Source organism: Aspergillus fischeri, genomic scaffold (genome assembly GCF_000149645.3).
Source record: "Aspergillus fischeri NRRL 181 1099437636262 genomic scaffold, whole genome shotgun sequence".
NCBI lineage: Eukaryota > Fungi > Ascomycota > Eurotiomycetes > Eurotiales > Aspergillaceae > Aspergillus > Aspergillus fischeri.
In genome coordinates this window covers 571,244-590,561 of record NW_001509764.1, presented here as the reverse complement: position 1 = coordinate 590,561, position 19,318 = coordinate 571,244, and the positions used below count along the sequence as shown (strand labels likewise).

At 51.6% G+C, this 19,318-nt stretch overlaps 7 protein-coding genes across 7 annotated transcripts; 3 read left to right on the top strand and 4 right to left on the bottom strand.

The window, feature by feature from the left end:
- Positions 1–176: 176 nt before the first annotated feature.
- NFIA_095820 (uncharacterized protein) lies at positions 177–524 on the top strand (the record flags this gene model as incomplete). Its single annotated transcript, XM_001261858.1, has 1 exon — positions 177–524. The coding sequence occupies one exon, from the start codon at positions 177–179 to the stop codon at positions 522–524; it is 348 nt and encodes a 115-aa protein (XP_001261859.1).
- A 2,706-nt stretch (positions 525–3,230) lies between these two features.
- On the bottom strand, positions 3,231–5,754 carry NFIA_095810 (ankyrin repeat domain-containing protein; the record flags this gene model as incomplete). The annotated part of the gene is made up of 2 exons (XM_001261857.1): positions 3,231–5,343; positions 5,408–5,754. The coding sequence occupies 2 exons, from the start codon at positions 5,752–5,754 to the stop codon at positions 3,231–3,233; spliced, it is 2,460 nt and encodes an 819-aa protein (XP_001261858.1).
- A 903-nt stretch (positions 5,755–6,657) lies between these two features.
- Positions 6,658–8,454, bottom strand: NFIA_095800 (glycoside hydrolase family 72 protein; the record flags this gene model as incomplete). The annotated part of the gene is made up of 5 exons (XM_001261856.1): positions 6,658–7,367; positions 7,412–8,173; positions 8,221–8,246; positions 8,293–8,330; positions 8,377–8,454. 5 exons carry the CDS (start codon positions 8,452–8,454, stop codon positions 6,658–6,660), a joined length of 1,614 nt encoding a protein of 537 aa, XP_001261857.1.
- A 1,221-nt stretch (positions 8,455–9,675) lies between these two features.
- On the bottom strand, positions 9,676–10,094 carry NFIA_095790 (DUF2406 domain-containing protein; the record flags this gene model as incomplete). The annotated part of the gene is made up of 3 exons (XM_001261855.1): positions 9,676–9,779; positions 9,834–9,911; positions 9,965–10,094. The coding sequence occupies 3 exons, from the start codon at positions 10,092–10,094 to the stop codon at positions 9,676–9,678; spliced, it is 312 nt and encodes a 103-aa protein (XP_001261856.1).
- A 1,231-nt stretch (positions 10,095–11,325) lies between these two features.
- NFIA_095780 (uncharacterized protein) lies at positions 11,326–12,286 on the top strand (the record flags this gene model as incomplete). Its single annotated transcript, XM_001261854.1, has 2 exons — positions 11,326–11,612; positions 11,860–12,286. 2 exons carry the CDS (start codon positions 11,326–11,328, stop codon positions 12,284–12,286), a joined length of 714 nt encoding a protein of 237 aa, XP_001261855.1.
- A 464-nt stretch (positions 12,287–12,750) lies between these two features.
- On the bottom strand, positions 12,751–13,586 carry NFIA_095770 (DegT/DnrJ/EryC1/StrS aminotransferase family protein; the record flags this gene model as incomplete). The annotated part of the gene is made up of 2 exons (XM_001261853.1): positions 12,751–13,285; positions 13,339–13,586. 2 exons carry the CDS (start codon positions 13,584–13,586, stop codon positions 12,751–12,753), a joined length of 783 nt encoding a protein of 260 aa, XP_001261854.1.
- A 3,185-nt stretch (positions 13,587–16,771) lies between these two features.
- NFIA_095760 (beta-glucosidase) lies at positions 16,772–19,249 on the top strand (the record flags this gene model as incomplete). The annotated part of the gene is made up of 2 exons (XM_001261852.1): positions 16,772–16,907; positions 16,965–19,249. 2 exons carry the CDS (start codon positions 16,772–16,774, stop codon positions 19,247–19,249), a joined length of 2,421 nt encoding a protein of 806 aa, XP_001261853.1.
- Between the last annotated feature and the right edge of the window lie 69 nt (positions 19,250–19,318).

Here is a 19,318-nt window from a genome sequence, read left to right as displayed (position 1 = left end):
ACCCTGTGGCGTAACGAGGTCGATGCGTTCTGAGGTCTGAGCCTCCAAGACATGTACGTTGAGCTTCACGAGCTAAGCTATAAGACGGACGGACAGACTCGCAGTTTAACTTCAAGCTTATTCAATCACTTCTTCTCAAGACAACATCTCTAACAGCAACAGCGCCAGCACACAAAATGGTCCCTCTTCACCCATCCCCTCAGCCGGCAGCATCTGCCAACCAGCTGCCTACCCTGCACTCGGCCATCGCCGACAGACGATCCGCCTCCTACACTTCGCCAGCCGACGACCACGACTCCTCCCCAGCCAAAAACGTCTCCCCCGGCAGCAACATCGACATCCAGCTTCGCGAATACCACAACAGCATCAAGGCCACCCTGACGGCGCTGCTGAATGATCAACGAGTAAGACAAAGTCCTGACCGCAGCAAATGCGTCCAGTCCTTCCTTCTTGAAGCGGAGAGGAACTTACGAAAAGAGAAGAGAAAATCGATCGGCTCGCGTCCGCCTGATGAGAAGCTATAGCGCCTTACGTTGTTGGGGAAGACATATCGAGATGGGGATGAGTGAATGGCTGGACCATGGGGATCGATGTCATTTGATTTGTTCATTTGCACAATCTGCAATAGTTTGGAGTTCATGGCGCTGTGGTTGACGATGAACATGATGATGTGACTTCACCATCACAGAGGCTGACTTTTCTGACGTATGTTGGGTCTTTCTAGGGGTAGTTTCAAGTATTGTAAAATGATGTAGGTTTGATACAAGGGGAGTATCACAAATGACGAGACAATACAAGCCCACAATCTATATGAATAGCATCAAGTTTGGGCAGGCATGTAGCAGGCACTGCCCATACTACATGCTACTCTGCTTACAGACGGAGAGTTGCATTTGAACCTCAATCAGCTCATCTCCAGTAGTACATCCTAGCAAAATAGTCATACAGGCAGCCCAATTGGCAACATGAGATGATGTCTTCGCCTTTTCTAATCCTTGTACGAGGGGAGAACTGCTTTTCTCCTCCCCATTATCACTCCTCAAGCGGGGGTTCACCTATCGCCGTCATCTCCTGGCAATAATGGCCACCGATTGTGGAGGCATGTCGCCTCCGGTGCCCATTGTGCCTAGGAATCCGTCACAATGCTGACCGCTTGCCATTGCCCTAATAGTCCATACCTCTCCCCGCTCTTCGGCCGTAAGGCTCGACGATCGTCCAGCTAAAAGTACATAGTATGCACCATGACATGATCCCATCCGTCATTACGCACTGTTGTATTTTGAGATACTCTTGATACAGGGGATCTATCTATATGTGAGCTTCTGTGGGCTTAATCATTGGTAGGAAGCAGAGCGTACCTCTGATTCCCCACTATGCCTCACTCTTCCCTGGGCTCCGACTCGGAGCACGATGACGTAGTCGGTACTTTTCGTGGATGCTCCTCCCCGGCGCCCCATGCAGCAGGCTGACAAGGCTGCGATCAATGCGGTCCAGCTTGCTCGGAGGGCCTACCATGAGGAGATGTGTATGGATATAGCGGTGGCAACGACACAAAGGATGACGGAGATGTACTCGAGAATGCGCTTCACAATGTTTGCTTCATCTCTCTGGACTTGGCCCTTTTGAAGCCACTCGCTATTGGAATACTCAGAGGAGCTCATCATAGCTGTAAAGACGTGCACTATCGACGGATCCGCAGAATTCTGAGCGACGTTGAGGTTTCATAACATTTGTCTTATCCTTATTTGCATAAGGCCAGCACAGAAATGAGACCATCCTAGCGCAGCCATCCGAGTGTACGCCCGCAATGCGTAGAAGGCTAGCAGCCATGATTTAAGCGGCTGCACGAGGCTGACAGGTTTAGTGGTGACCCCGTTTGATTGTCTTTCCGATACCTTCATCGAGGCATTAAAGGGATTGCTAATTTTTATCATCTCTCGGCCGGAAATCTGGAAGAGTTGCTCGCATATGAGTAGTCAGTACCCAGTTTGATCGCCATCACGCCGAACTTGCATAATCGATGTCTCTGAGACTTGGGTTTTAGTCTGAATGCCGGGGCTGGTCAGGACACACGCTGAGACAGACTGTTGGCAGTTTCGGAGAGTCAGAGTCGTGGACTCTTGTTGACAAATCATAATAGACTTATTTAAGGCAGAAATATCCATATATTAGACTTTATCTTCTAGAAGTTCTATATTCATATTCTAACTAATCGGCCTAGGGCATCCTTTAGGGCTTGATTTTAAACCCAATAGCCCCTTAAAGGATTAGATACTTGGTGACAGTTCAAGGGATAGTCACAGTTTTCATGATATATTACACTATCTGGTTAGCACAGTTATATACACTGCTGGCTTTCTACTTCCGTTTTACCTAGACAACAACAGGGCTTCAGGCCTTAGTAATGCTGTAATCATCAGGCTCGATTAACAGCGGCCCGACTAGATTTTACACTAGCAGATGAAGCCATCTTTGTGTGAGATAGAGGTAGTCGGACCGGTCAGGCTGGGAAGGGACCATTAGAAAGGTCGGAATGATGGAGGTAGACGGTGGTCAGGCGCACGGGGCGAAGTGCTGGGCCACGTTGGATAGAGGTACTGGAGGAAGGTGTGACGGTTGGAGTCAAGTTATCGGACCTACAGGTTGTGGCTGTAATCAGCTATGCGACACTTGATTAAGTGTGACGGCGTCTACTCCTATGAATGAAAGCTAAGTCATCTAAGAGCAGGTGCTGGTTACTACAAAGTATCTTGTGTATGTCTGAGTCGTTAAGGAAAGGAAGTTATATAGGAAATTTATGACTACTTGAGGCTAGACCTGAATATGAGTATTGCTTCGCAGATATCGATAAATTGATAGTATTCAGAGTTGCATTCGGTCGAGTCCAGGCGAGCCCAAGATAACCTATCTTTTCTAGTCCTTGAATAGGAATTATTTCTACCTCCTTATTAGTAGTAGCTAGGCTTCCCATTCCTACTCTAGAGAGGAGATTAAGGTAAGGTAGTTTAAATATCAGTAAATAGGTTGACCACACCCGGTCCGCATGGATATGGATATATCCATGTCCGCAATCCAACCCGCATGGATGTTACACTGCTGGTGGATCAACCCATACCCAATCCACGACCAGTCTAGTTCAGTATGTCTACCGATATGTCCTTCACGTACCAGTAATCATTCATATCTTATAGAAAGTGGAATATACCGAAACAACGAAACAACCCTTATCATCAGAAGCCAAGACGTTTGACTCCAGCACCCAACAGGAGTTCTTCTATATCCCTATACCCCTTCGAACGTGCAAGATCAAGAGCGGTTCTGCCATTCTGGTTCTTCACTCGATGATCTGCTCCTGCCCTCAGCAAGTCTCGCACAACTTCAATATGGTTCTCATTCGTGGCAACATGCAGCGGAGTCCATCCGTCATCCTGCGGTGTGTTTGGATCAGCCCCGGAGGCAAGCAGGAACTGGGCGATCGTCGCCCGGCCATTGCTCGCAGCGATATTCAGCGGTGTCCATCCAGTTTTCGACTTGGCAGAGATGTCCAGACCCTGTGCAAGGAGAAGCTTAACCACTTCGAGTTGGTCTTTTTCCACTGCGCCGTGCAAAGCAGTCGAGCCGTTGATGTTCGTGGCGTTCTTGTCTGCACCGCGTGCTAGAAGAGCCTTTAGCGTCTCCGGATAGCCCTCTCGCGCTGCAATTCCAAGGGAAGTCCATCCGCCATCATTGCGTGTCTCGATATCCGTCTTTCTATCCAGCAGGGCCTCGACCACGGCCGTGTGCCCATTTCCAGCAGCGGCGGTTAGCGGACTCCAGCCATCATCATTGCGGCTATCGACAGCCGCGCCGTGTCTTAGCAGCAATCTAACTACCTCCAGATGGCCATTACAGGCCGCTGAATTGAGAGGACTCCAACCACCCGTGTTCCGGGTTGCGGAATTAGCCCCACAGGCGAGAAGAGATTGAACTACTTGAAGATGTCCCCTCGCGGACGCAGCATGCAAGGGCGTCCATTTATCCTTGTTCATCACGTTAATACCTGCGCCGGCTTCGAGGAGGAGGTCAACAACGGCATGATGGCCGTGCAGTGCCGCTGAATAGAGTGGGGTGTGGCCCCGAGAGTCCGCGACGGCGTGATCTGCCCCGTGCTTGACCAGCGCAACTGCAATCTCAAAGTGCCCTTCGCCCGCAGCGCTGTTCAACGGCGCCCAGCCCGTTGAATCGGGGATTGTGACATCTGCGCCTTTTGCAAGGAGCAGCTCGACAACCGCTAGATGGCCCTCCGATGCCGCCGCATTGAGGGGGGTCCATTTATTCGCCGATGCTCGGGAGGTGTCCGCGCCGTGGTCCAGAAGAATGCGGACCACATCAGTGTGGCCATCCTTTGCGGCATAATACAACGCCGTGGCGCCGATTTCACCAATGCTAGTGTTGACATCGGCGCCGCGCTTGATGAGAGTCTCGACAATTTCTGCGTGGCCTTCAGAGGCGGCTGATGCCAGTGGTGTCCATCCACTCGTAGTAGGTATGTTAAAGTCCGCCCCCTGGTCGAGCAAGTACTTTGCAATATGGTGATGCCCACTATGAGCCGCCACGTTCAGCGGGGTCCACTGCTTTGGATGCGTTGTGTCTGAGATGTTCACTCCATGTTCGACAAGCACCTTTACGGAGCTTAGTTGACCGAGCTTCGCGGCGGAGTAGATTGGGCTCTGTCCGTCCACAGATGGGACATTCGGATCTGCTCCGTGGTGCAAGAGAGCAAGCACCGCATCAGGATGGCCAAATGTGGCGGCTGCGTTGAGCGGTGTGAAGCCGTCCTCGTTGCCAGAGGTGTAGTCTGCACCGTGTTCGATCAGATACTCTAGGATCTCAGTGTTTCCTGAGACAGCAGCCGAGTATGCAGGCGACTGGCCAATCTCACCGGTGGCAAGAATGTCCTCACCAGCCGCGACCAGCCTTTTAATTTCTTCCAAATCCCCCTCTCGGGCCGCCACATTGAACGGGGATGGCCAGGGGCCGTCGTCTTCGGACTCAGCCCCATCTTCAGATGCCATGGCCTGTGCGTACGACGGAGGGGGTACGGAGTCATGACCATCTTCTTCCTGATTCACGGCAGGTGCTGATGGTGCCATAGACACAAACGTATAAAATGACTTTGCGGAACTGATTAGGCTTTCCATGGCGACAATCATATCCTGTCTTTCAGCTGTCTCCGCGCTAGACACGAAAGACAGCTTCTTCATAGGCTGTACTGCCGCCTCGAGATCCTTGATCTCAATGTCCAAGACAACAAGCGACGATTGCTTCTCTTGGGCGGGTGCATTTTGTTGCAGCCGCACACACCTCAGATGAAATCAGCACCCAACACAACCATATTCAACCCCATTGCCGTGTAAACGAGACCTACATGTTCATCATAGTGGCTCCAACCTTCAAAGCCTTGCGGTGTGGTTCCAAACGTCCACGATACGCAATAATCGCGCAACTATGCAAGCCCAATTTCCACGCCTTGGCGTAGACTTTGAACAGCGAGCGCTTCTTCTGCCCGCTCTTGACAATAGGTTCCAGCTCTTGCCTTAGCCGCTGCAGCGTGACTCGGATGTTTTCCAAGTTAGACTGCACGCACGTCCACATCCCGAAACTGGCAGACGGATGCGTCATCAGGATGGAGGAATGGGCCCTCCATGTGGGGATGATCTCGTCCAGGACGAGACAGACACGATTCAGGTCATGGCCTGTGTTTGAGATTGTCATGTCCCCATCAGGGACGTTATCACGCAGAATTCCTGACGTGAATGAGATGATCTAGCGCGTATTAGTGTGTAGTCATGAAGATGCAGCTGGATATAGATACCTCGTGGCAGGATGCTTTCAGGGCAGTCGAGCTGCCCGCGATTGATAACGGATCCATATCTCGATCATCTGCCAATTTCGCTTTTTCAAAAACGCATGTTCCTCCCTTATCAACCTCGCACAGAGGCTCTCAGGAGAAGAAATCAAGCAGAGAGGGGGGGCTCGTATCCCAACTTGGCACCACGTGACCGGTCCAAGACCAGATGTTGATCCTTCTCGTATAGCAAAACATATGATTGGGTTGTCCACGTTGAAGATGTGTTCACATGATAGGGCTATTTGAGGCTGTATTCTTTGTCGTTGAGGAATCGGATTTGCGGTACGGAGAATTGTCGATTGACAGACTCAGGGATCTCTATATATAGCGGTAATACCAACATTATCGTCAGAGGGAAGATCTTTGACAATGTCCGGCTATTGACAGACGGCAACAGCCAAAATATATAGATATACAATGAGCAGAATCAAAGGTTTAATGAAATATATATTATGTCTCAATACCACCTCTGAAATTGTGTTCATAAAAGCTAGACGCCCTTTGTGTCGCAGGACCTGTCAAGGCGTGGTTTTACTCGGATACTTTCTGTCACTTTTGTTCTCTCCGAAAGATGTGTACTACCACGATTGGTGAAGTTCAATAGACGTATGAAAGAGCATATGGACTCCAGCTGGAGTACGATGAAAAGAATTGAACATGTCGAAGACACTAAAAGGAGCGACAAAAAGTACAATCTCTTAAATAAGGACACCTAATGAGAACGGCTATTCAGGCAAACCTGTTCTATATCCTGCAGACAGTTACCGCTAAAGCATGACCATGCCGACTGCAGTCAGAAGCGCAGTGATGGCGTACATACCCAACTCGAACGAGCCAACAGTCACCGCAGAGCCGCGCGTAAGAGCAACAGCCGCACCAGACGAGCTAGTCGAAGAAGCAGACGAGCCGGACGAGTCAGCAGTGCCGGTGGGCTTGGAGGTGACGGTGCCAGTGCCCGCGGCGCCGGCCTCCTTCATGAGGGAGCTGCAGGCACCGGTCGCCTTGGTAGCGGAGGTGACAGTGGCCGAGCCGCCGAAGCTGCAGGCGGAGGAAGCAGAGCTCTGCTCGGAGTAGTACTTGTTGAGCAGGAAGTTGAGCTGCTGCTTGGGGGTGCACATGCCGTAGGCGCCGTAGCTGCCTGTGGTGGCGTTGCGAGCGATGCCGGTGCAGTCGGTGTAGCCGCAGATAAGACTGAAAAGGTCGCTGTAGTCGTCGCTGCTGACGGAGTCCTTGACGACACAAGAGGCGGCGTTGCTCATGCAGGTGCAGAGCTGCTCGTTGGGGGTCGGGGGCAGGGGGCTGGCGCTGGCGAGCCACTTGCTGTTGACGGTCGGGCAGCTTTGCAGGGCCGTGTTGGTGGGGGTGTAGGAGGCCTTGTTGGTGCCGGATGGGTTGGCGTTGTTGTTGATCTGGCTGGAGTAGTACTTGAAGTCGGCCATGGTGCTGACGCTGGTGCTGTCGACGGCGGAGACAAGGCCTATATGGATCAGTCGCGGCCAATGACTGGATCAAGGAGCTTACCGTAGTTGTTGTCCTCCTGGAAATACATGTATACGATACCACCCGACCAGACATCGTTCATCTTGTCTCCAAACAAGGCCTCGATTTCGGTGAACTTGCGGGGAGTGACCTCGTTGCAACCATACTCGGCGAAGAAGACAGGCACGGAGTAGTTCCTGAACTCTTCTGTGCGGACGCTGTACCCGGACTCAGTATAGGACGAATCGCCGCACCAGGAGTAGATGTTGTATCCCCAGAAGTCGATAGACTCGTCACTCTCCTCGCAGTTGAAGTAGTCAGCCATGTTGACGCGGATGGTGGAGTCGTCGTTGGTCGCGTAGCCGACTCCCATCGAGCGGTATCCCTTCTCCTTAATGTACGCCTTCATGTCCCGCACCGCCGCCTTGACGAAGGCACTTGCATCGGTGGTACCGACGGTGTTGGAAACCTCATTGCCCGCAAAGAAGCCGAGAGTGTTGTTGTACGGTGCCAGAGCGTCAATCACGCTAGTGTAGCGGTTGTAGAGGGTTGTCTCCCAGGAGGGATCACTGCGGTCAATTGACTGGGATGGGTCAGAGAGATCGGAGATGACATAAATGCCGGCATCGGCCAGCATCTGCATACACTCTGTGTGGTTGGCGGTGGGATCGATGGCGTAAACACGGATGGTGTTGGTGTTTAGCTCCTGGAAGATGGGAATGTCACGCTTGCACAGCGTGGCGTCCGACAAGGGGTCGATATAAGTGCTGCTGCCATCAGTGGTACCATTGCTCGAGTAGTCCTCTGTTGAAGTTAGTTCCATGTGAGGCATCTAGATGACAATCACGTACGTTGGTAGGCAATACCACGAATGTAGCTGAAAGGTTTAGCACGAGTCCACAAAATAGACGGAGAGTCCTTACAATTGAGTGTTGTTGCTGGAGTAGAAGAACTTGGATCCCTTCAGACGGTTAGACTTATTCCTCAAGAGAATGGGAGAGAAAAACCTTGATGATGATAGGGTCAATGTCAGCAAGAACAGTGCCCAAGAGGCCAGCCCCAAGGAGAGCGTGGGAGAACTTCATGGTGTCGAAACCTCTCCTCCCGAATGAAATGTAACAATTGTAGATATCAAGGAATCAAAAACTGAGTAACGAATGACAAGAAACTGCAGTAGGAAAGGAAACGAATGAACAAACACGGGATATGTCCAATAGGTCGACCAACCTGGGAAACAGAAAGCTATAACAACGACGGGGAGAATTCCATCAACACACCCATCGTGAGCTATCCCTCGATAGGTGTATTATTATTAGCAGCCCTCCTCACAAAGGGGGCGTACTCTTCACCTCCGTCAAGTCGGCCGACTACTTTCTCCTTCTGCGATGCCATCAACGGCCCCGCTTTGGGCAATGAACGCGTCAACACTGCAGTAAGCCACTGCTGGTCCGGTCGTCAAGCGAGGCGCCGGCAAAATGAAAAGCGACCACACCACAGTCCGGCTCCATCCATTGTCCAGTATTGGTTCGTAAATCCGAGCTAGAAATTAGAGTTGACCGAGATGATGCCGCTATTGTGATGGTGGCGGGTCATGATGGACTGGTATAACTGTGGCCACTACCATTAGCGGATGCACGATTCAAGAGTAGGGACATCATAATGAATCCAGATTTACGCACTCTGAATTGTCTTCCATCATCTTGCCTATTATTCGAGCGAATTTGAGCAAGCGTTGATTCTGTATCGAAAGTCGAGATGGTTCGTGGTGAGTGTGCAAAGGCCAAATTCGTGGGCGGCTTTATCCCCGAACAAGAATCATCCACCCTCGGTCTTACGGTGGAGCACACTACGACACACTCTCTGCAAACGAGAAGTCCTCATTAATATTAAATTGGGTCAGACATACGCCGTCGGGCTCAAGCTTTGTGGATTTGCAACCGATTGATGGTAGCCTATTTCGATTCAACGTTCTAGTCCAAAGCAGGCTTGATCGACATTAACTACTCTTATTTCCTGGTAGCTTTGGGAATAGTGGCCTTGCATCGGATACACAGTTGTTACATGCTGTATCATGCGTGTCTGAATGAGGAACATAATTGATGTCCTGTGGTTGAATCGAGTGTCACTGTTGATTTCATGATATGGACAAGCTGTAGAGTCCAAGTCTTGTAATGTACAATCTCGCTAGAAACAATTCATCGCACGTGTCCGTCCTGCATAATTCATATCGCAATATACCAATCCTAAAACACCAGAGGCACCGTCATATATCCAGTCCCAATGCCAATCCCAATATATCACATAATTCACATTTCTCGACGGCGGGCCTCGATGGCGGCCTCGAACGATCGGATGGTGTCTAGCGGTCGCTCGAGACGGGGCCGTGTGGGATTGGACCGGTCGGGATCAGCTGTATCTCGTTAGCATTGATGATTCACATGCGATGAACCCAGGAAAGACGAACTGATGATGTTTCCATCTTTGTCGCGGTGCTGCATCGATCGCAGGGAGAACATTGGAGTTCCGGATACCGCTTGATTGACTTTTCCGAAGCGTTAGTATACATATGACACAAGCAGATACAAGGTAACGAACTTGGTTGAGCTTCAGTCAAGGCCTGGTTGGGATCAGCTTTGCTAGACAGTGTAGCCTTCTTGTAGCTCTCGCGCGAGCTAATGGATCCGTTGCGGTCGCTGGACGAGCGTGAGGAACGAGAGAATCCCATACTGAGTATGAAGTAATAGCCTGGACACTGTTTGACGAGTGATTGAGATATAGATAATAAAAGATAGTATTATTGATAGTTTGATGAAATGTGGAGATGAAACAACAACTAGAGGTGTCAAATTGATGGCACTACTGAGTTCTAAATTGCTAAGGTACGCTTTTGCTGAGGGCCTCAGGAACCCGGCGAGCGGGCGCCGTATAAATGCCAGGGCCCATCCTGGCACTTGTGCCTGACTGCCTCAGGTACCAGGTACTGAATCCATTCCATTTTTAGAAGCGGAATGGCCTGTGACGCTTCTTGCACCACCGATGGTGAATGATTTGCTCATTTTCCAGTGCAACCGCTGACATGTGCCTCGATCCCCGGTACGAACCATGACGTTGTCTGGTCCGAGGACTGCGAGGAGGGGAACTGTTTCACCTGGTCCGGAATGTGAAGAATGCGAATGGTCCCAATCAGGCCAAGCTTCGACTAATGAAGACACAATCGAAGATTGACAGAGCTATGCAGCCAATCACATGGCACAAATTCCAGAAGCAAGTAAAATGGGCCACGTAAGCAGAGGGGCTGAGGCAGTGGCAAACTGCAGGAACAGCCGGAGACCACCGGCCAGACTCTGATCCCACGGTAGGCATCAGCATTAGAATTCGTCTCCTTCCTGTTCCTGGCAAGATCTAATAAAGACTTAGACAAGGGGAACTAAACTAATGGGAAGAGACAAGAGATTGTGTTCTTGGCCCATGTATCAAATCTCAAAATTCCTCCGCGTGGTTGTTCTCTGACAGAACATGTGAGTGTCTTATTTCGGCATTGCCGGATGCTGCCAAGAAGGCTGACTCTTCAGAACACGTGATTTTCCGGACCTGTCCATCTGAAGTTTCATCCATGACCTGATGCAACAATGGAGCAGACATAATCTATCGTCAAAGTCGCGTCAGTTGCAAAGCTGATGTTGCTGTACAGACGGGCTATCAAAGGACCACCATGATGGCTTCTAAGATGACACCTATTGCATCTCTTATTGGATATACTGCACGACTACCTTTTGTATCTGATGGATAGAGGGTAGCTGATTTGTATAGAGTGAGACTTTAGAGATCCATGGTATGAATCATGATCGTCAAGTCTATGACGGGACTCTATAAAATGAACTACAAAACAGTCACGAAGGATTTCCTCCTGCGATTCAAGTGAATCAAGCATCTACCCGAGTGATCAAACTGATACAATGGTGCTCACTAGCCTTTGCATGTGGCGCAGGCGAGAGTCAGCGACGGATCCCCTCACCATCGCGGTAGAGAAATGGGAGAAGAATCTGCAGAAAGCCAAGTGCTCCCAGGATTACCTCCCTTTCCTACTGTCCAATCTTGAATTCGTCGAGAAAGCCAGAATCCTATTCAAGGTAGCAACTCAGAAGGGTCTGCCGGATCGTCTCTTCCAGCACCCCGATGGCACTGAGAAGATAGGATGCCAGCTTCATCGTGCTGGACAGTCTGACGTGACTCGTCTCCGATGGTATTTTCTATATCACCAGAAAGAGCACAGAAACAATGTCATGGGCTGGTGCGCTGAAATGATTGTACCTGACATTACTTTTTCGTTCAGGCATCAATCTTTCTGGAGGGAGTCCTGCGCTCCAAAAGGAAAGAGCTCCAGCTGTGTACCTCGTCTGAGGACCGTGCAGAGATTGAATCGGTCGTAATGAGATAGAGGATTTCTTTGAGAATGCAAACAATGATTACCACGGACTGTACCGCGTGAGGTGGCAGCTACAGGGTGCATCCGGCCTTTTTTGGCGTGGAGATCAAATCCGGATTGGTACTCATGCGACTGGCTCCGGCGTGAATGTGCCAGCCGTGGAGGCTGCTGCGGGAGGAGCCGTGGTTGTTGCGAGAAGCCGCGGCGACACGGGCCAGCTGCTGAGCCGCGGCCACTGTACTCCGTTGTGTCCATGTTGCATTCAAACGAACGGGGAAACAGAAGCAGCTGACGCCTTCGAGGACGAACTCGACAACTTGCGAATTATCTTCGAGGAGAAAGACAATATGTATGCTTGCCGATCGTGCCGGGCGCATATCTGGAGTATGGATGTACTCAATGAGATTGAAGACGAGGAAGAGTTCAGCTGGGAGGCATGGGCAGGTAATACAGAGGCGGGAACGTCGAAAAAGAAACTGAAGCTGTGGTGACCTGGCTGCTTGGCGTTTTCGCTTGTGCTGGATTAGCCTGGAATTATTCAGGGGTGATTGGACGCTCTTTTGGTCTGAGGCGTGATTGTTGCCTCATGTGTCTGTCGTCCTCTGTCCCATAATTCTAACCTCGGGAATGACTGAGTGCCCGTGTCATAACGATTATGGATATCTACTTCTTCACTCAGAACTGTGGCAGAAAAGTGAAACCCTGAATGTCAAATGGCTTGATATCAACGTTTATATACCTGTCGAGACTATCTTTCCAGCAGAGTAAAACTGCCTGATTTGATCAATGACAAACCCAGCATCATCCAAAGGCATGGCGTAGTATATCGGCAGGCGAACAAGGCGCTTACTATCCCTAGTGACCACATCTTCATCCATAAAATGCCGGTAATTCATATCAGGTCCTATCTTATGGAGAGGACCATAGTGAGGCAGCACACTAATCCCAACACCCTTCATTGATCCCATGACTCCCTCCGTTCCGCCATATCCCGGACCTTTATCCAGAATATCCGAGCATTATGTTCCTGACCCAACGGCAAAGCCGGCAACTCGATAATCCCATGCGTCTCCAACCCCTCCAACTCCTTCCAATACAGATTCCAGATCCGATGGCGCTGGAACTGAATCGTCTCCGCGCCCTCCAGCTGGGCCCATAGATACGCAGCCTGCAGTTCGCTGATCGCGTAACTCCCCCCCCACAAGCTGCCAGCCGTATTCTCCTCCTCCTGGAAACTGATGCACCCCAGCTGTCCCATCGTGCCTACCGCCCTGTCTCTGTATGTAGAGAAGAGTCCTAGCGCCGCGTCCTCGACGACGTATATATCCCGTGCGCGCCCGATTTCTGGAATTTCGTCCATGCCGCAAGCGAAACCGGCGTAGCAGACTGGGACCACGACGCGCGTGCGGTCGGTTATCGCCTCGCGGACTTGCGTCGGGCTGATAGTCATGGTCTCCGGGACGATATCCACAAATACTAATGAGGCACCGCTGAGGAGGAACGCGTTTGCGGTCGATGGGTGCGTGTAGCTCGGGAGGATGACCTCGTCGCCGGGGTTGGTTTTCCAGGATGAGTGCGACGAGGTCGAGGGCAGCGGTGCAGGAGGGTGTTAGGAGGACATTTCTGCGGGAGAGCCGTTGCTCTAGCCATAATTGGCACTGACGGGTGTAGCGCCCGTTGGTGAGGGTGCCGTTTGATGGCAGTGTTGATGAACTCCATTTCAGGGCTGGTAACGGCGGGGATGTTGAAGGGGATGAGCTTCTGGTGCTTTGGGGGGCTGAAAATGGACATGCTTATTGTAGTTTCCTATGTTGTGGACAGATGAGGAATGCGTTTGTTTTCTGTAGGAGATAATATCAAGTGGACATAGCTGGAGTGCTGTGGTGGAAGCGATTCACGGTTGACCAGAGCATAACAATCATAAGATGTGATGTCTCACATCGCTTTAGATCCTTCACTGCAGGATTCCCCAGTAGCTAGGATCAAGACTGTGAGAGATCTGAGATCTGCTGACTGCTTGTCTTTAGGCAAGTGCGAGGCTGATGTGATCGCTTGAGCCTCGTCGGTCCAACCTCAATACCGGAAGACCAACCATGACGGAGAAGTTCCTGATCTTTCAGTGTCAAAATGCTTTCGACCGTCTCAGCGAAGTCTCGCTTTAAATACTGTTGTCTGGACCAAGGCGTTGCACTCATAAGATGGTTCCTGGGTATATTGTGGCTGATACGCCATACCATCGAGTCCCTATGCAAGAGGACAACCCCTTTACATTAGCCTCAAAAGAACCAGACAAAACTCTCGAAGACTTCTTCCGGTCCGATGCAATTTTTTCCGGGAGATAGTCTCTCGTTGGTGTATGACGACGGTGTTCTTTGCAATTGGGTTACCGGGAAATTTCGAGGAGGACAACTAAGGCTACCGAACGAAACCTACTTTGGTGAATGACTGAGCAAATAATACATTATCATTCTATTTGGATTTGGTCAAGTCAATGATGGGGAAATGACTGTCGAATACCGACAGCGCTGGTGTAATGTCTGTTGAATGAGATTGTATGCTTTGGCTGGTTTGAGGGATATATAAGTCTACGATTTGCTGATCACTGCCGGGAACTTCCAACAAATGGTTCCAAAATTGAGTCAAGTTCTACCAGTTAATGTCATTTGATATTTGCGAAGCTATTGACTAAACCTGCAGAAATTGTTCACTGAAGGATGTGACTGTTCAATTGTCAACCTTCCCTCCTATGCAGACTGACTATCCGCGCATCTACGTGCTGCTTACAAAGGGCCGAAGTCAAAAAAGTAACAAGAATAGCTCGTATACCGATGTTCAGCATGATGAACGACTAGGACAAGGCAGTGCAAGGATGGCCAAGGTATGAGAAAAATAATCCGAGTCCTGAATTCATCATGGTGCGCGGCAATGCATTACGAGGAATTCCCGGTCCAGCATTGCCGTCGTAACCACAAGTATGGTGAACGATACATGCAATCCTCTGAAAGCTGGATTGAAGCCGAGGGTCGGACGACAAGATGAACCGTCATTGGATGCCAAGATCACAGGAGGCACATACATGCCGTGAAGCCGGGAATTGGCTCGATCTCACCGAATCCAGCGCCGGCCGGACGAGAAGGCTCCGACCATGTCTCGAGTCGCAGTTGCCAGACTTGCAAGATTTTAGCTCAGACCTCCACACCGGCATCCATAAAGCGGACAGTGTACATCGGAAAGCCATTAGGCGTCGACATGACGGACACAGTCTCTGTCTGTGCACCAGTCAGCTCATACATCATCCCACGCCTTTCCTCGGCATAGCCATCGATTTGTAATGGGTTTGTAAAAAAGACACGAACGAGGGAAAATAGGCCGAGCATTCTGGGATCCGAACATTGTGGCCGGGACTAGGACATTGGCAGCTATTCCCACGCTCACTTTCCTCCGTCCCGCTCGCATCCCGCGTGGCGCCCAGAATCGTCGGCACAGAATACGAGAAGCAAGGACAGAATCTTGAACTTCAACCTCGAAGCGCCCAACTACCGATATAGGTACCCGGAGATGCTAGCGTATGTATCCCGGAAGATTCTAGCATGGTGTCTACTACATACGGATGTGGTGGCGTCGGTTATTCTCCGGGGAAACCCTAGTTTAGCTGGGGTTGTGGGGGACACTTGCATGAATAATGCATGTCTTGGGACCTCCAAATTGACCACTACTCGGTCTGGCAACGCTAGACGATGACGGCTAGAGGAAGACGTGGTTAGCAAGGTCATCCGATGTGCGGGGAAGTCGAGCGGGATGGACCTCATCAAGCGTACACTCGGCGATTATCGAACTACTATGCAAGTTGGGAGGAGTTGCGAGTTACCATATGGCCCTGTTCGGTGAGTTTATTCCGAAAGCCGGCTCATTGAGCGAGGTCAAGAGGGAAGCCCAGCTGAAATGCTGCTGCAAGGATGTCGACGGAGATATTTTACTAGGCGGATGATACCGAGATCACGGCACAGTGAGGAACTCGTCGGGGAAACAGATTAGGATCGGCTGCAGGTGGAGGAAAAGGACTTGCCTGCACTCTGCACACCGCACCGACCCCACATACGTACTGGGTCAGTGCAAAAGTCGCCGGTATCTAACCCTTCCCCACATAACCACAACATGTCCAACCTGCAAGAAGCACTAGCGTAGGTTCGCGCCAAATGAGTGCCGATATTTATAAGAGCTTTGTCATTCTGTCAAGGACGACCGACTCATGACACGGGAAGGAGCCGAACAGCGGCACTAACGGCCAAGTCTAGGAGCAAGTCAACAGACACTATGATCCTATGACATACAGACAGTGATCCATGGTTGAGGCTTAAGCGCTTGAAGAACCCGGACTAAACTGAGACTGTGTTCTTGGCGACTACCATAAGAAGGATGGACCATGCATAGTTACTGAGTGAAAAGCCGGAGTTCAGCCGAAGCATGGGCAGAGTATGGGTTCTGCAGCAGCCAATAGACCCAATACAACCATACAGCAGGCCCGCCAAGAACGTGGAGCCCCGCTTTTGCTGGGGATGTGGAGACCCCGCATAGTCAACTGTGCCATGTGGCTTGGGCTATTGACGAAGGAGTACGGAGATGAAGGACAATGGGCTAATCAAACTATCTTCTTTGCTTCGTCATTGGCCAAATCACTGTCTAGACTCCGTCGTGGAGGAATACGACCAGAATGAAACCTGAAGTGATAATAACTCGGCACATCGGGGTACTCCATATGGGGTCGCTGGTTCAGTCTCGGTCTTTGCCCGGTAGAGGAAAGATTGAGATGAGCAGCATGGAGAAATGCTACGATCCGAAGTTATCATGCTACGATAGCCGACATAGCCTAACCCCGAGCTTGAATCGCAGCTATATCAAGGTCGTGTATCCCCTAGATTCTTGAGCTGAAGATCACACCTATCGACTCTTCTACCCTTGTCTCCTCGGAACTGAAGATGAAAATCACAGTCCCTCTTCTTGCTGCTGCCCTGCAGCTGGCAGGCATTGCTACCGCGCAGGAAGATGCTGCCATCGCCGCCAATCTCGAAAAGTTCTGGTCGTATGGCCGCTCAGAGCCCGTCTATCCCAGCCGTAAGTCTGACTGAGAGTCGTGATGTCCTATATGACTAACAGTACGTTGCTCAACAGCTGAAACCCAGGGCTTGGGTGACTGGAAGGAGGCATATGCCAAGGCCAAGGCTCTCGTAGCTCAAATGACTGACGAGCAGAAGAACAACCTCACTTACGGGTACAAGTCAACCACCAATGGCTGTTCCGGAAACTCGGGAGGTGCTCCTGGCGTTGGGTTTCCTGGACTGTGCCTGCAGGATGCCGGAAATGGTGTCCGCGGTACTGACATGGTGAATGGATACGCCTCTGGTGTCCATGTAGGAGCTGCATGGAACCGCGATCTTGCCTACAAACGTGCGCACTACATGGGTGCGGAATTCAAGCGCAAGGGTGTCAACGTCGCTCTGGGCCCCGTTGTCGGACCTCTTGGCCGGACAGCGCGTGGCGGCCGTAACTGGGAAGGCTTCTCCAACGACCCGTACTTGGCCGGTTCCCTGACCGGAGAGACTATCCGTGGTCTACAGGAGTCAGTCATTGCCTGTGTCAAGCACTTTATCGGCAATGAGCAAGAGACCAACCGTAACCCTCCGATGCTTTTGGAGGGCTCCTACAACCAATCCATCTCTTCGAACCTGGACGACAAGACCATGCATGAGCTCTACCTGTGGCCCTTCCAGGACGCGATCAAGGCCGGTGCGGGATCCGTCATGTGCAGCTACAACCGGATCAACAACAGCTACGGGTGCCAGAACAGCAAGGCACTCAATGGCCTGCTCAAGGGTGAGCTCGGCTTCCAGGGCTTCGTCGTCACGGACTGGGATGCTCAACACTCAGGGGTCGCCGCTGCCGACGCGGGTCTGGACATGGCAATGCCTGACTCCGTCTACTGGGAGAATGGAACCCTCGCTTTGGCCGTCCGAAACGGCTCGTTGGCTCAGACTCGTCTGGATGATATGGCGACGCGGATCCTGGCTTCTTGGTACAAGTATGCAGAGATCGAGCAGCCAGGACACGGAATGCCTGTCGATCTGCGAAAACCTCACGAGTTAACCGACGCTCGCGATCCCAAGTCGCGGTCCACCATCTTTCAGAGTGCTGTGGAGGGTCACGTCCTGGTGAAGAACACCAACAATGCTCTGCCACTCGACAAGCCCAAGTTCCTCTCTCTCTTCGGCTACGATGGTATTGCTGCCGCCGGAAACACCATGGACAACGTCACCTTTGGCCGCTGGGTCTTTGGACTGTCCAATACACTGACCTATCCCAACGGCAGCGCCATCGATACTAAAATTCAAATGGAAATGTTCCTCTCAAGCTATGATCCCACAGCCGAGGGACCCGGCGTCGCCCTGAATGGCACCCTGTTCACCGGCGGCGGTTCCGGAGCCGCCACGCCCTCCTACATCGACGCTCCGTATGACGCCTTCCAGCGCCAGGCCCGCGAAGATGGCACCTTCCTTGCCTGGGACTTTGCCTCGCAGAAGCCCATCGTCAACCCGGCCAGCGAGGCCTGCATCGTCTTCGTCAACGAGCAGGCCTCTGAAGGCTGGGACCGCCCGTACCTGGCAGACCCATATTCCGACGTGCTAGTTGAAAGCGTCGCCTCGCAATGCAGCAACACCATGGTCGTCATTCACAACGCAGGCGTCCGCCTTGTGGACCGCTGGATTGAAAACGACAACATCACTGCCGTCATCTACGCTCACCTCCCCGGCCAGGATACCGGCGGCGCTCTGGTCGAGATCATGTACGGCAAGCAGTCCCCCTCCGGCCGTCTTCCCTACACCGTGGCCAAGAACGCCTCCGACTACGGCAACGTGCTCCATCCCGTCATTCCCGAGGGCGATCGCGACCTCTGGTACCCGCAGGACAACTTCACCGAGGGCGTGTACATCGACTACCGCGCGTTCGAGGCGAACAATATCACCCCTCGGTACGAGTTTGGCTTCGGTCTCACGTACACCAACTTCTCCTACTCCGCGCTGGAAGTTGAGCTCGTCCCCGGCGCGAACACCGACTATTTGCCCCCCGGCTCCGCCATCGTAGAGGGCGGTCTCCCCTCTCTCTGGGACGTCGTGGCAACTGTCAACTGCACCGTGGCCAATACTGGCGCGGTGGAGGCGGCCGAGGTCGCCCAGCTGTATGTTGGTATTCCTGGCGCCCCAGCCAAGCAGCTCCGAGGGTTCAACAAGCAGTCCATCAAGCCGCACAAGAAGAAGCACTTTACCTTTGACCTGACCCGCCGGGATCTGAGCACCTGGGATGTCGAGAAGCAGACGTGGGGGTTGCAGTCGGGAAGCTATCCCATCTATGTGGGTAAGAGTGTGCGAGACATTCAGCTCACTGGGACTTTGCAGATATGATTTGACTGGGTGGTGTATTCGTTGTATATATGAGATTACACCCATGTTGACAGTGAAGAATGACATTTT